The 15736-nt window shown below is 41.5% G+C and overlaps 1 protein-coding gene across 1 annotated transcript in view; it reads left to right on the top strand.

Annotated features, from left to right (window-relative positions):
• LOC126548168 (uncharacterized) overlaps positions 1-13076 on the top strand; it is a 148165-nt gene extending 135089 nt beyond the window's left edge. Inside the window, exon 18 of the mRNA XM_072285248.1 lies at positions 63-13076. Within this exon, the coding sequence (XP_072141349.1) occupies positions 63-530 (468 nt within the window). The 3' untranslated portion in view covers positions 531-13076. The remainder of the gene's footprint in view (positions 1-62) is intronic.
• Positions 13077-15736: the final 2660 nt, after the last annotated feature.

The raw sequence follows: 15736 nt of genomic DNA, 5'->3' as shown, positions 1-15736 counted from the left end.
CTGTTGTGACATTGCTACAGATTAGAGCAGAAAGTACTGAACTTGAGTTACGGCGGCTGCAGGAGGCAGAGCTGCTGGAACGGGAGCTCTCGCGGAAACTTCGTAAGCAGAAACGAGGCCCAGATCCCGATGTCGTCCCCTACACAAGGCCGCCTGCGCTACGAGGTGGCGCTACAGCATCTGCTTCCGGAGTAGCCTCTGGGAACCTTCCACACCGACGCCGTGCTGCTTCCACTTCTGAGACAAGAGTGAAGTCTAGTGGCGGTCCATTGACTACACACTCGCGAGCTGCATCACTGCATGGCCCATTGCCACCATCTGCAAGGAGCCCATCATCTGCTTCAGCAGCAAGATCTACACACATGACTAGGTCTCCCGGCACAGGTGGTGCCGCGATGGTTGTAAGGATTCCTGGAGTCTCTGCTCCTGCAATGCACCTTCACGGCAGAGCAGTCTCTGGGTCAGAGTCAAGGCCACCACAGAGAGTGTCTGGCATCGCTGTGTCCACAAAGCCAAGCATTCGCCGGTGATGACACTGCAAACTTACATTTTTACAAAAAGTTCGTTCATATAGTACCCTTGGCTCAAATGATGTGTGCCAGGACTGTATTCACCTTGCTTCAAGCAACTACAATGCAGCCGTGAGCTTGTAGAAATGAAGTGAAGGCTATTTTGATGCTCCGTTAGCCAGAGGTACCTAACAGCACGTTCGCTGAACTGCAAATGCTTTCTCTGCGTGAGAACGTTGCACTGCTGAGCTTGAGGTTGTGGGTTTGATCCTGGCTGTGGTGGCCGCATTTTGACGGGGACGAAATGTGAAAATGCTCGTGTACTTAGATTTAGGTGCAAGTAAAAGAACCCCAGATGGTCAAAATTAATCCAGAATCCCCTGCTGTGGCATGCCTTTCAGATCGGGGTTTTGGCACAAGAGAACCCAGAATTTAATTTAACCTATTAAACTTTACATTGGAGTTCTGAAGGTTTAATTTCTTGTGGCATGACTTTGCAGACTAGAATTTAGAGGTACAGTGAGGTAGCCACACAAAGAAGTCGATATTGTGCCTTTTAGTTACAGAATGCATGTAGTAGCTACAATCTTTTTTTTTTCTGTTTTCTTTTCTTTTCTTTTTTCTTTTTTTGCCATGTTTTATTGGCTTCTCAAACTGATAGCATCCTTAGTGGCCAAGGCAGAACAGAGCAGTCTCGCTGTGTGCTAGACTAGTGACACAACAGCAAAATGAAAGTGCGAGCATATCGCGCTCTGCTTTTTAGTCATGAAAGAACTTCCCTGCTGTATTATAGCAAGGCATGCTAAATCTTCAGTTTTTTTTATGCTGCTCTTGTCACAAAAAGAAAAGAATTGTCATCCACTTGAGAGCAGCATGAAGCTACAAAACAAAACACCAAAACGTCGCAGTTAGTCTTGGTCAGGGATTAAACCCAGGACCATCGCCTTTCCGGGGCAGTCGTTCTACTGTCTAAACTAACCAGTAGGCTAACATATTGTAGAGCTAGGCCAAATTAATCAGCAACTCGGAGCAAAGGTACACTGAAACAACATCCAGCGGTCAGGTAGATGACAGTTTTTCACTTTTATGAATACTCCGCCACCTTGAAGGTTTCCACACAACTAATTTGCCATGCTCTTGTCATGTCTTGTCATGAACAATAGTTGCAAGCATTCTAAATCTAGATGTAAATAATCTTGCAAGCTCTTGGAGGACTTTCTAATTTCAAATTTGCTTTTGAACATATCTGCCCATTGGTCATCTTAGCATGTGTGAGAGCAACGTGTATAAGATGTTATTTCCTTGGCAGCTGTATCCAAAACTGCTGATTGAGGTAGCAAGTTATAAAGAAAAAAATTGCAGTTTCACCCAAAGCATGAAGCATTAACAGTGATAGCAAGGTATTAGAATATTTCATGAACTAAAGCTGGCAGTTTCATGTGAAGTTTGAATTGCAGTAAACATTCTCTTACTAACTAAGCATGTATGGTGTCAAAGAAACTAGGAGAGAGCATGTTGTCATGCAGCCAAGCTTCACAAGGGAACGTTCCATGCTGTCGCTGCCTTTACCATTTCACTGTGCCATGCCTCCGAAATTCAACAGATCATGCGACCTCCAACGCTTGGTTCGCAAGAAGGGAGCACACTTCAAGGCACAAGCTGTATCGCCTTAACTGCTTGCCTTCACAGAATTGGCCGGGCACGTGTCACTTTCTTTCCTAGCCTTCTATCACTTTCATTGCCCTCTGGAGCATTGGGCTAAGTTTGCCATGTTTAAGGTTCAAGGACGATGTAGGTCGACACAGGCTTCGGGTGGTGGGAAATGGGGAGGGTGCAATCAGTGTTGTAGTTTCCCCCCCCCTTTTTTTTTTCATCGCCTGAAACAGGCTGTTGGTGACCTGAACAGCATGCATATGTGCATGTGCGTGCATGCATGCACTCTGGAGTGTCCATGTTATTGCTATCACTAATATTTCTGTACATGTGGGAGTCTGCTCTAATGCTAATGAGGCCGCCAAAAACAGTTACTAACTGGAAATAGTAGGCGGCATCGAGTTACCATTGTTTATAGAATGTCTGTAAAAGAACTGCAGCTTTTAGTCTAGTCCTTTGACTCAGTGATTGCACTCATTTCTTTTTTTTTATTCCTTTTACTGTGAAATTCACAGCAACACAAAGAGAAGCTTGTATATGAGCATAGTTGTATGTTTATTAATGAACTGCCAGCAGTTTTCAGCTTACATTTAAATGTCTGGATAACTGCAGGTTCATGTTCGTGTAACGTGGATTTGAATGGCATGTGAATGTGCCATAACCTTGACTTAAAAGACGAATATCCACAAACAAACCAGTGCGCTATTGAAACCAGTATTTACTAAGCTGTGCAGCTTGTGTAGAAAATAGTTGTCATTTTGTGTGTAATGATAACGTTTTAAATAGAAACTATTGCCTTTGATGTGGGTAAACATAGTGCATTGGGGGCATATTCATTGCTGCACACTCTCACTGACAGACAAAGTCATAATTATGTACAGGGACAGGGGAAAGGAAATACTACAGCTTTGCTAAAGTGCAGCTTACGCTCTTCATGTGTGTGTAATACGGTTGTGTAGAAGATGTGTGTACAGCCTTTGTGCAGGCTTTTTCCTTTTTCTTTTTCTTTTATTAAGCCTGAGTAGTGTCTGTGTACAAATTAGGCTGCAATATCTGGCTTGGTGTTCCAGACACTTGCACCATCGGCACTCAGGTCACCTTACCCAACTAGCATCAGTGTTGACACAAGATCTGAAATCATAGCAGAGGTTTGTTTCCATGAATTACACGTACAACTCCAAAGTCGTCCTCATAGTGGGAGCCTACTCTGTACCAAGGTCTTTGCAACAATGTTTTATTGAAGCAAAAGGCTGCACAAAGATGGGGCACTATACCCCGCTCACCTTTTCCATGCTGGCCGTTCATTTTTTTATATTTCTGAATGCTGCTGTAGAAACAGCTCTCCTTGGACCCCCACAACATGCAGGGCTGTGTTGGGCTTGAGTTATCCCTTGGCCAATGTCCAACACATGAAGCACCTCAGCAGACATTCGTGCCATTTGCTTTTACTTCTTTCCGTTCGTGTATTTGGAGATTTCTACACCTCCTGACATTGTGGGTTCCTGTTCAAGAGAGTATATATTGTTCATGTTTAGCTGAGTTGCAATATTTACATGATGTGTTCAACTCTTTATACATTACTGATGAAACAATGCTCATGTTGGTCCAAACACAGTCATATCTAATATGTATTTATGATTATATATGTTGTTTTTTTAAGATCTGTTTGGCAGATTTTGTATGTGCTGCTTATTTTACAGCTCTTTTTGTGTGTGTGGTTTCTTCTTTTTTTTTTAATGACCTGCTTGAGACCAAAGATTCTTTCACCATCTTCAAAATGCTGTTAACCAGTGGGAGTTGTTCCGTTGGCTATCGTTTTTCGTGACTGATGCTATGCAAAAAGCATGAAAATGAAGGCCTTCACAAGAGTTAATTGGTGGCCTGACACACCGCTAACCATTTCTTTTTTTATATACTATAATACAGTGATATCCACGTATGATACCACTTGTAGCAATCATCACTCATAACAGCGGGTACGTATTGTCTCCTAGTACAGCATATTATGAAGATTTGTAAAATCAGGCACCAGACATAGCAATACGTAATTTATACTTTCTCATGATCATTATAAGTGAACTGCATTGTGTTCCAGCTGCTTCCCAAATGCTATAAGTCTTCTCTTGTTTTTTTTTTTTTTTTCCTTCGTAAGTGCACTTAATCTGACAGTACCATGTTTTCCACAACTAAGGATTGCAAGTTTGTCATAGGACCATGTATGTTTTGGATTTATCTTTTGCAGTTTCAGAAGTAATTTTTTTGCAGTATCAGAAGTGTTTGCCTTCATATGCGACTTTACAGCAAATTTCCTGCTCCCATACATCCACAGAAGAAAATAGTCGACCAAAAGAAGCAGCAAAGGAAATTCTAATATATCCTCGCTGCTTATAGTTGCACTAGCCGGAATTGATAGCTGCGTTGGGGTAACCGTAGGCCTAAGCAAATAGAGCACATATTAGTACCTTTCAGCTTTAATGCAGTGACCTTATGGAGCTTACTATATCCAATCTGTGTAACAAGCTATTTCATGGATACCTTAAAAACACCACCATGGTGCGAAGGGGTTGACCTGTACAGATGGTTGTCATGCCTGCTGCTGGGAAATTTTGTATTTCAGGGTTTCTGAAGGTAGCTTGAGAATTATTGCACTCGTTAGGAGAGGTCATGGAACTCAGCCTTTCATATTGAAACCGAGTGGAATTAAAGCATTTGGGCATGTCCCACTACAAGTGCAATAATGTATATGAAGGCTACGTAGCGGAAATAAGCATTGAGAACATTCACCCCAAATCACCTGCAAATCCTAATGACATTTAAAATTTTTTGGGTTCATGTAGAGAGATCCCAGCATTGTAACTGTTGCCATGGTCCATGTTTAGTTTTGTCCATGGGTGTTCACCTATCCTCGTAAGGTTTCAGAATGCAGCCACTATAGAAAAGGCTGAAAATGTGCTTAGACAGGCAGCCAGCTATTGAAGCATGCATTATGCAAGCCTGTATGCCACAAAAGTAGTGAGTGTCCCGATTTCAGGCCTGTGCACTTGGACCATGACGCGATTTCAAAAGAACACTTCCTTCTCTTGAAATCTGCATTTCAATTACTTGTGTGAGCAGCTGCACATTGTGCATGTATGCAAGTTACAAGGTTTGTGTTCAGGCCCAAGGAGACTGCGCAAGAGATTTTATTTGAAGAGACTTTTTAATGCCATTCACATCTAACATTTTAAAATGCGAAAACACCCGTGTACTTAGATTTAGGTGCACGTTAAAGAACCCCAGGTGGTCGAAATTTCCGGAGTCCTCCACTACGGTGTGCCTCATAATCATAAAGTGGTTTTGGCGTTCAAAACCCCACAATGAATGAATTTGGCACTTTAGTTCATATCTGTCTCCCTTGCTTGAAGCAGTGTGCGTCATAGAATATTGCTTGAATGATGGTACTAATATTGCAGCTGTTGGAGTTGTTCAGACTTGAACTTGGAGTAGAGTCATAGAGGGTTTAATTTATAGTTGTATTTCATAACCAAGCTTACTATTATGACTATATATTCACGATATAATTTAGTTGGTATGCCTTTATGACAGGCTTTCTGTAGCATGTTTACATTGATCATTCTTTTTTCTTTTTTGATAGTAAGCCTTTACAGGTAGTGCTTATGTATTGGTGTTTTGCCTTGTGTCATGACAGTTGATCTTTTTTCCCCGAAGAAGCTGTGCTTATCTTTACATGTGCGATTATGTCTGAGGTGGAATGTGCACTAGTCTTGTGCATCAAAATTCCAAGTGCCATAACAAATTGTGTTGGCAGAAAAAAAAAAAAAAATGCAGCAGGTAGAGAGGTAATCGTTCCAAACTTTTATGTAGGAGCAACAGGTTTTACCAGTTTTCAGGCTGCTATATGTTCATTGCAAGTTGCAGTTTACGTGCACTATGAAAGTAATGATGTACAATTTAGTTACAAATATAAAACACAGAGGGTAGACTGCATTCTGGAACCCTTTCTGTACATTGAAAAAGTACACACGCAGTCACTTTACTACATCGTCGTGCCAGGTGAAGATATTAGACCTGAAATTTTACCCGAACAGTAATTTGCATTCCCCTGTGGCTTTCTGGAATCCCCACCAACCCTTGTTGTTGCAAACTGGTATAGCATTACAAAACAGCAGTTACCCAATTTTTTTAATAACTAACATAACTTGTCGCTGGGTGAATCACCACCCTTGCTTGATGAAAGCCACAGTCTTCAGCATCCTAGGAATTCTAGGACAACCTCTGGCTGTTCATTACTCTGCCTGTACGAAATGCTCTAGAAAAAAAAATTCTTGCAGGAAGGAATTCTTGATGAGGGTACCTTTTATACCCAATACATCTGGAAGCTTTGTTAAAACATGTCATGCAGCCCACTTGAGCGTGCGTCGATAGTGTGTGTAATACTAGTTGTCATTTAGTATTGTGAGAGCTGTATCTTTCATGCCCTGAAACATGTTTGTGGGTGCCTTTTATTAATCTTTCTTTTATTAGCTTATGCATGAATGTTTGCTGCACTCATCCATTTTCCATTTAACCTCGCTGTGAATGGCATAGCCTAGGAGGCAATTCAAGTTTGCATTAATTTGCTTGATAGTGAGATGGCTGGTGAATCTGTGTTAGCTACTTGACTTCTCAAAACAAACAAAAAACACAGGTGGTTGAGTTTATCATAGGTGTGTAGCAAATACTCCTACCCTCTCACTAGCTATGCAATCTCTAAGCCATTTTTCTTAGTGCTGTTCTGGCTGCTTGCTTGAATCTGTGCCCTAGGTATTGTTTGCCACCGATTAAATGTGCCTCTGAGCTGAATAATTAGGCAGAAATGGCATAGCAGGTAAATAAAATAAAGGAACAAAGTAAGCGAGCAGTCAGAAACTGCAACCATCTTCATTGCATATGGAAAAAAAGTGAGCAATGGTTGTGACTATAAAGGACTACTCCAGTCAAAATATTTTCTTGACTTTGCAAACATGTTACCCATCTGAGCATTTGTGCCGGAATGAGCTGGAACATATTTTATAGTGCTTTCAAGGATGTTCTGCTAGTTTCTCTAGCTGCCTTGTATGACAGTGGCACTAGTGGCTTTCAGGCACTACAAAGACAAGTGGAGTGGGTTATGTATAACTTGGCCCTCTTTCAAAGCAGCACTGTATTCCATGCGCAGTGCAGAGTGTCCCTGTGTGTCTCATTTAACTTACTGCATCCAATGCAGACTGCCTCCTGGACTTTTGTGAGTAGTGAACTACCGTGGTGGTACATTTTAAGTTAAAGTGAAGGAACAAACTGTAATGTGGAAGATGTATGATCGGAATCATGTCATCTGGATGGAATAGTCTTAAAAGCTTGCCCCCCCCCCCCCCCCCCTACCTCCCCTTTCCTTTGCGAATGCATGAAACGGGAAAGTTATGGACTATGAACATATTGGCAAAGTTCTGCTGTGTTTTGGGAATGATCTAGCTGTGTCCTCATATACACTGTCAAGGTGCTTACACTATATGGTTCCACAGAGTTATTAGTAATTGGAGGCTGATAAGCCTAATGTTTCTATGAATTTTGTATTCATTCTTGCATAAACCTAGTCCTTTAGATGCCTTAAAGACCCTTCTTTACGCATTACAAGAAATACTGTTCCCCAGGGTATTATACAATTCCAGCCTTTATTCCAATTTTATTATTTACTGAAACAGGTCAGGTTTCACCTGGAAACAGCACTTTTGCGCCATGCTAGAGCATATATTGATTTTTTATTTGCCTTGTTTCTTTCTGATTGGCACCACAACGCCTTGATATACTCCAGTAGCTGATTGATGTATGCTCCAGTGCTGGAGCAGACAGTTGACATTGTATTTTGGAAGTGCCACACTAGGGTGAGACAGAACAGCCTGCATGGCACATCTTTTAAGTTCCTGAGCTGCTGTGCAATTGTTTGGATTTCATTAAAGGTCAGTGGTAGCCTTTGCAATAGACTCAAGATAATTACTTCGAACAGGCGTGTAAGCTTTCAGCATTGTGGTTTTAGCCAAAAAGTGTAAAAAACATCTGCCACTAGAAACTTGTCAAAGCTGTAAAAACCTAAAAGCATTTGGTGCTTTGTCTTTAGGTACCTCTCTCCAAATGGTTGTGGTGCACTGATGTCATTGTGGCCACCACATGTGTATTTGCAGAAAGAAAAAAAAAATTTGTTGTATTATTGCTGAAGCAGGAAGTGGTGTAGGATGAGTGAATGGGCAAAGACTGAACAAGACTACCATGAAACAATAAAATCTTGCAGAAGTATCACTCCTCCGAACATTTTACCTATGTTCATTTCTAAGTAATGCTATAAAGCGCATAGGTCAGCGTGAAGTTCTTTCAAATAAATGAAAGGAAAATTTTAAAATTGGGGAAGTGCCCACACTGCTGGACTCTTTATTTGTACTGAACTTTTCCACTTTTCTGTTTTTCACCTAACATGGTTGCATTTTATGAAGGCTGTCGCACGTGACACATTTTCCGTGTTAGTCAGGAGAGTGGCAGGGGCCTCTCTAATGCTGCATTCATCACCAGGCCGACTCGGGTATCGCCAAAATCCTATTGAAAATTTGGTCATTCATGGGTTCATGTGTGTCTGGTGTATCGCAGAAATTGTGCACGTCATTGTGTTTGCTAGACAGGCTCACAGCAAGATGGAGACTCATCCGCCACGGTAGCTTAGCGGCTGTAGTGTTGAGCTGCTGAGCTCGAAGTTGTGGGTTTGAGCCTGGCCACAACAGCCACATTCCGATTGGGGCAGAATGCAGAAAAGGTTCTACACTTAGATTTAGGTGCACATTAAAGAACCCCCCAGGTGGTCAAAATTAATCTGAAGTCCTCCACTGCAGTCTGTGTCCTAATTAGATCATGGTTTTGGCACATAAAACCCCAGAGCTTAATTAAATTATTTATATGAAGACTTGAATTGACCGGCATTATCAAATAAGAGATGTCTCGGGCTGTAGCCACCTTTCGGCAAGGGGACTTGTTTTTGTCAGAGCAACAGCTGTCGAGCCGAGCTGTCCCCTCTTGTTGAAGTGTTTGCTGCAGCCCAAGACATCCCTTAGCCACTGCTGTTCTCTTCCATGAGTGAGTACATAGAATGAACAGGCACAAATGAGCACCTAGGGAACACAAGCTGTTGTTGATGATTCTCACTTGGCCTTGACCTGTGCATGCGCAGATGCGTTTATTGTGGCATTGTAACTAGTCGAACCTTGGCATAATGAAGTCACATCTGACGCAAATGTACATCCTCATCCAATGTGAAAGGGAACACTTCAGCTGTGTTCAAACCACAATTCCTGCAAATGTGCAAGTCAGAACTTCACTCACTGCTATTTGGTACTTATTTCTCCTGTTGAAAAATTCTGCCCATGGATCTTTTCCTCATTACAAGCGCACACAAAGAAAATTACCAGCTTTGAACTCAAATCCGGTGTTCCCTTTCATATTGGACGACCCTGTGCATTCGCTGTCTTTTTGTTATAAGCATATATGTGTTAGTGGCAATATTGGCGAGAATATCTTGATTTGCTTCATTATAACCATATTCTTTATATTTAGTTTAGACATTATAGTGCATATGTATGCTGCAAGCTGCACCAACCGGAGTTTACTTCTCACCAGTAATCACTTCTTGGCATTTGTCTGGTTGGCATGCCAAAAACATTGCTTTTCTGGCAGTAAATAAACATAAAACTGCCACCAATTCTTTTTTTAAGAAACACCACGAAACTTACTACATGGGCATGAATCAGTGTTGGCATTCTGTGCACTAAGTGTAGCGATAGTTGGAAATGGGAGTAACGGGCACTTTCTTTTTTAGAGTGAGAATCGGTGCGCCTTAAAAAAGCACATATAACTATCCCCAGCAGGTCACTAAATCTTAATTTTACTTAACACATTGCAATGATCTACCTTTTTAGATCTCTTTGAAGTATGTGATTACCACAATGAGTTCTCCGGTTTTCACTTGTGTGAAAGTTTGCTTTCTTGTTTTAATATGCTGTTGTGCCACTGTGGAAGTTATAGGAAGTCTTCCTGGGAGCCACCTGCAAGTATTTGAAATTTTTCTGTCATTGTATGTAAAGCAGTAGAACAACAGCCAGGGCTGCGTTACATTTTGTGGGATATTTCTAGATGTCCTAAGGTGTTTATGGTACTTCGTTTTTTTGTTTTTTTTTCGGACTCTATGCATGTTCTGTGCTATCAGTGAGAGGAACATTCTGTAGGGCATGCCAATGTGCTTGCCTTGCTAACAGCACTTGGGATCAGTTCATCAAATTACACCTTTCTATGAGAATAACCTGGCATGCACAGTAACAACATGGTTAGCTAACTGCTTAGTATTTTTCACAAATTCCATGCCCTGCATGTGTTGCATGTGTGCATGCATGCATGCATGCATGCATGTGTGCATATGTGTACATTTGGTCCACTGAGTTTGCTTTTGTTCTGGTTTTGTATTTGTGTGTGCCGGGAGAGGATGCAGTTTGGTTCCTGGATCCTTCTTTGTTCCTGTTGCTCTTTTCTTGATTTCTGGGGTAACTCCAAGGTTCTTTAGAAACAATTCGTGTAATGGCTGTGTGCATTTCCTCCCTTGAGTGTGCAAAGTTGTTCTTGAAAAGATTGTGTTAAATCACTTTAAAATCCTGGAATGCATAAAATCCAGACTCGGACTGTTGTGTAGCACTTTTGATGTAGCCATGACCTTGCAAACAATATTGGCAGAGCTTATAGTGTCTGCTAGTGAATTCTCTGTTTACTGAACGAAGTAGCTCTGAGGTATTAAACTGGGTCATGGTTTTTGTGTGCCATTGTACCTGTATTGCTTGGACATCCTCGCATGCAGTGGGACTCGTGTCACACATGTCAATGAAGAAACCAGGCTGGTGAGGAGAGCTAGCACACTGTTGTTTGCATGGAGAGCTGATGTCAGTGTTGACTGGGGGCGTCATCCAACTTGTGTGCTCCTGTCTAGGTGGTTGTACAATGGCAACACTTCTTGAAAGATGAAAGTTCCTGGGCCCAATAAAGTTGAGGTGAGTCCTTCATGTCGACTTACTGATGCTGATAAACCTTAAGCATGCAATGCTGCTGCAAGAGAATGGATGAGATCTTATTGAAGGCATCGCACAGAACTCTGTCATCAAGGCTTGCCTGAGGGTTTGCGTCAAGTGACAGTTTGAGGTTGACAGGCTATGGACAAGGTATGAAGAAGGTTGCAATTCCTGTGGAGAGAGATGTAGTACAGTCGTCCAGAAAAAAGATTGGCACAAGTGAACGATGACTGGAGTGGCAGAATTCCTGCAGGATGCTGCTTCTCATGTCTATGCAGATGAGTGTCTCAGGCCTTTCCCATTATGTAGCATGTAGGAGGCCAACAGCTGTTCATAAGGCATGTGTTTTTAAAATGCTGCATGCCCAGCATTGGCATGCTCTACATGAGTGCTCATGAGCTTAGTGGGTCTCCGCATGATAATTTACTCATGTCAGTTAACCTCCTCCCTCCCAGGACTGAAAAGTGGAAGTAGTCTGGCAGTCTCACGGTCAGCATGTCTGTGAACTGCAGTACCAAGCAGTGGAATTTTACTGCACTGGTCATCAGTCACTCAAGTTACTTTCCCGGATCACTGTGCAAGGGTCGTCTAAGGTATTTGCTTGAGGTGTGGCATCTAAAAGCAAGTTGCGTGGTGCCGTACTTGACTCGGTGTTGTCTTTAGCCTGTCGCTTTCTGTGTAACGCTTAAAAAAGGATGAAAATGAGTGATGTGGTTGAAAAAGAACACTTGACAATGTGTTTGCACCATTTTATTAAATAGAAGCAAATAGAGGGGGAATGTTAGTTCTATGGTAGAGAAACGCAATGAGGAACTGGAATTTGCTTGAAAAAAAGAAAATGTTGGGCTGCTGTGCTGTTTGGCTTAAATGAACAGGACACGGAGCAGAACCTGCAGTTAATGTTTCCTCAGCGTGCGTTGAGCCTCAAGAAACTCCTGAGAGGCCCCTTTATTAAGGGCAGTGGGCACAATTTATTGTGATACTGTTAATCTGTATTGTCTAATCGCTTAATTTGAATTTTCTTTATGAATATGTGTGACACAGAATAGTAATTTTTCTTAAGGCCATGCTACACTCGTGTACATTTGGGTCAAAGGAAACTTTGTTGTCGAACTACATAAATTGCTGCTCCAGTTTGAAAACAATATAGATATTATGCTATTTCAAATGCATGCTGATTCCACAAGTTTCAGCAGAAGAAAAAGAATGCTAGTGCGCCATTTGCTTTGTCTACACAAGGTTTTGTCTGCCTGAGTGTTGTGAAGTTATGCACAGATTGCAATTGTGAAGTGCTGCAGTTACTGCCATATATTCTTGACAGGTTTGCTTTCTGTCATTTCTAGTTTAATGGAGCTTTTTGTAATACATACAGCTTAATGGTTTGCATGGCAGGGTATTAAGATGGTTCAGAAGTCGAGCAGGCCAATCTCCATCAGGGGCAGGAAGTCGCATGCCTGCAGTTCTTGTTACTTTGTTCTGTTAGGGTGTATTGCCCTGTTGGGCGTGGTGTGTTAAATGAGGAAAGTGTGTATACCACTCTTGTGCAATATGTCTCTCCTACATCTTACCTGCCCAACAGAATGGGAGAGTGTCCTTGCAGCTACATTACAATCATAGTTTGTTGTGACTTTTGTAGTTTCTAGTCTTTTTTTTTCTTTTTATCTGGAGGTGCGAATTCTCATTTGCAGCTCTTTGCATGGTTACATTAGTATTTTATATATTGTAAGCATAAGTGGTGCATGTCACTTTGAGTGTGCCTAGTTGTATTTATTTGCATTTTCAATAAAATATGCAAATGCACATTGAAGTTCCCAGTCCTGATGTGGTTTTTACTGTCGTGGAAGATGGTTTTGAATGAAAGACAGAGCATCTGTGTAGAGACTTCTCACATAAATGGCCACTGTAACATTCGGGGCCCACTTAGAGGCATCGACCCATTACAATACAACCTGTTTCACTAGGAATGGTTGCAGTTTCAGCCATTGTGTAGCAGCGGCAGTGATGGCTGGCGTATTATTAAGCAAAGTGAGACCCCCACGCATTAGTTGTAGGTAGTATTCACAGCAACCATCTACTTTGCAAACCATCTACTTTGGAAAATCATGCCTGTTGCTTCACTTTTTCATTTCTTGCCAATGGCACCACTAAACTTTCTTCTCATCAGCATTGGTTTATTGGTCTTGTGCGCTGTAGCTGCTGTCAATTGGAAGATAATGATGTTCGTGGCTCTTGCACTTTGTCAACATCCTTGCGGCACAGTTAGTTTGAGTGTCGTAATTTTGGAAGTGAAGGACTTAGGTTTGATACTGGCCGAAACACTTTCTTTTTCTGGTGTTAACCAGCGTAGTGGGATTACAGTCTGTTTGCGGTGGTGTCTGTAACTAACAATCCCACTCCACCTCGTGCCCCCTGTGTGACACATAGGAACTACGTGGTTTTGTATGTCTGCAGCTAATGGTGCTAAAACCGCTTAACGATTTGCAGTGTGATGACCACATGGTGCATTCATTGTGTGGGACTAATTTCTTAAAGTAACAGTTTCAGTATAAGAGAGAACACAGTAAAGAGGTCTGGAACTATTTTAACTGCATAAACGTTCCTGCACATTACCTGCCACTGCCTGAATGTGGCTGCTGTGGTAAGGAATTTAGCCTGTGTGGAACACACTATACATAGTCACTGAGGTACTTTGGTGGGTTTTATTTATTTGATATACAGTGTGACATAAGATGTCATAAAACTCGCATTTTCTATGCACACCAATTTTCCAGGATGCCTCACTCCAAGATTGATCACACCGCTGCTGTGCTCTCGTATGAGCCAAAGTGGTTGATAGACAGTGAGCTTGCTCCAGAAAGCAGTCTCAAACAGTGCGTGCTTGCTCTTGTCGAATTGTCAGAATTGTTGCCTCCCATTAGCCACCGCCGTCTCACCGAGGAAGCATGTATAGCTGGCCAGCTATCAGCTTTCAGCTTACTTAAAGGGACGCTAAAAAACTTAAGTTGAGCTAGACTGAACGATTATACTTCTCTAATAACGAATTCATCATTCATAGTGAGAACAGAGCTTTTCTAAGCCAGGAAAAGATAATGTAGAAATCGGACGGGCATCACCTATGTTGGACTATATAGTGCGATGTCTGCACTGGCTGATTCGCAGAGAGGGGCAGAGAGTTAGGACACGTGGGAATTGCGTCAAATTGTTCATTTTGATGCAGGTGAGTCAAATTGAGGGGCAGCAATGAGAGTTTCTGTGGCAATTTTTTCTATGCAACAATGCTGTATATGGTCATGCAGAAAATGACGATAGATGTCTAGATGAATGACATATCAATCTAATGGCTTATTTTTTTTTTTAATGTCCCTTTAAACTGTTTTATAAAGTAGCTAACTAGAACTAGTTGAACTGTAGCGTCAGATATTTACAAGCCATCTAGCAGATCAAATTTTGCCACCCATGCTTACCAACTCCTAGATGTATCGCCAAGCTGTACTGTAGGTGTGCTCTGTAGGGTGTTTGGGCTTGTTACTGTAGATTTGCATTGCTTTAAGTACTACAGTTATGATTCTGCACGTTATGTTCATACCTTGCAACATTTCAATTCAATGATGTTCTTTACTGGTTTTTTTTTCTGCATATATTTTTAGGAATTTTGAAGATAGTGCAGTAGAGATGTTATCTTTCTGCAAAATTGTATTTATGCTGGAAGACACCAGATATCGTTACAACGATATCTGGTGGTTCACATGTATTTCTTATTAGTCGTTTGAATAAACTGATTTTTGAATTTGAATTTGAACCCCCATTAAACTTCTATATTATTAATATTTCAGTCAATTACCTGGGGCACATATAGAAATTGCAATATTAAAGCCAGTCAATTGACAAGGCATGTCCACCTGGGTGGAATCTCAACACTAGCACCGGCATTGAAATATCTTCCCTACAGACTGCAGTATAAAACTATGTAGAAAAACTATGTGGAACAGCTAATATACGTTGTGGAAGATTACGAGAATATGTTTCTCCATGCTGGTGCTAATCTCAGTATTTAACTAGGTAATTAACCTTGGTCAATTAATAAACTTGTGGGGGAATTTTTGTCAATTTCTTTGTCTCTGCCAGTGTGATTAATGTGACACTGAAGAAATAACCTACATCTCTACACCACTGTTTCCATTTCCGGCTGTGGCAGCTACTTTCCAATGGGAGCAGAATGCAAAAATGCTCATGTGCCATGCTTTGGAGGAACATTAAAGAACCCCAGGTGGTTGAAATTGATTTGGAGCCCACCCAATAAAGATTTGATCATCTCTCGTAACCTATATTTTGGTTTGGAATATTAAACCCCATAAACGAATCTACTGCACTGTTTTGGGGATTACTAAGAAGTTGCAGCTGAAAAACCTGTCTTAGTTCAGCCCGTATGTGCCTGAAAGGCACATTACTGAAATCCACTTATCACGT

The sequence above is a fragment of the Dermacentor andersoni genome, chromosome 1 (genome assembly GCF_023375885.2).
Source record: "Dermacentor andersoni chromosome 1, qqDerAnde1_hic_scaffold, whole genome shotgun sequence".
NCBI lineage: Eukaryota > Metazoa > Arthropoda > Arachnida > Ixodida > Ixodidae > Dermacentor > Dermacentor andersoni.
This window is presented reverse-complemented; position numbering and strand designations above follow the sequence as displayed.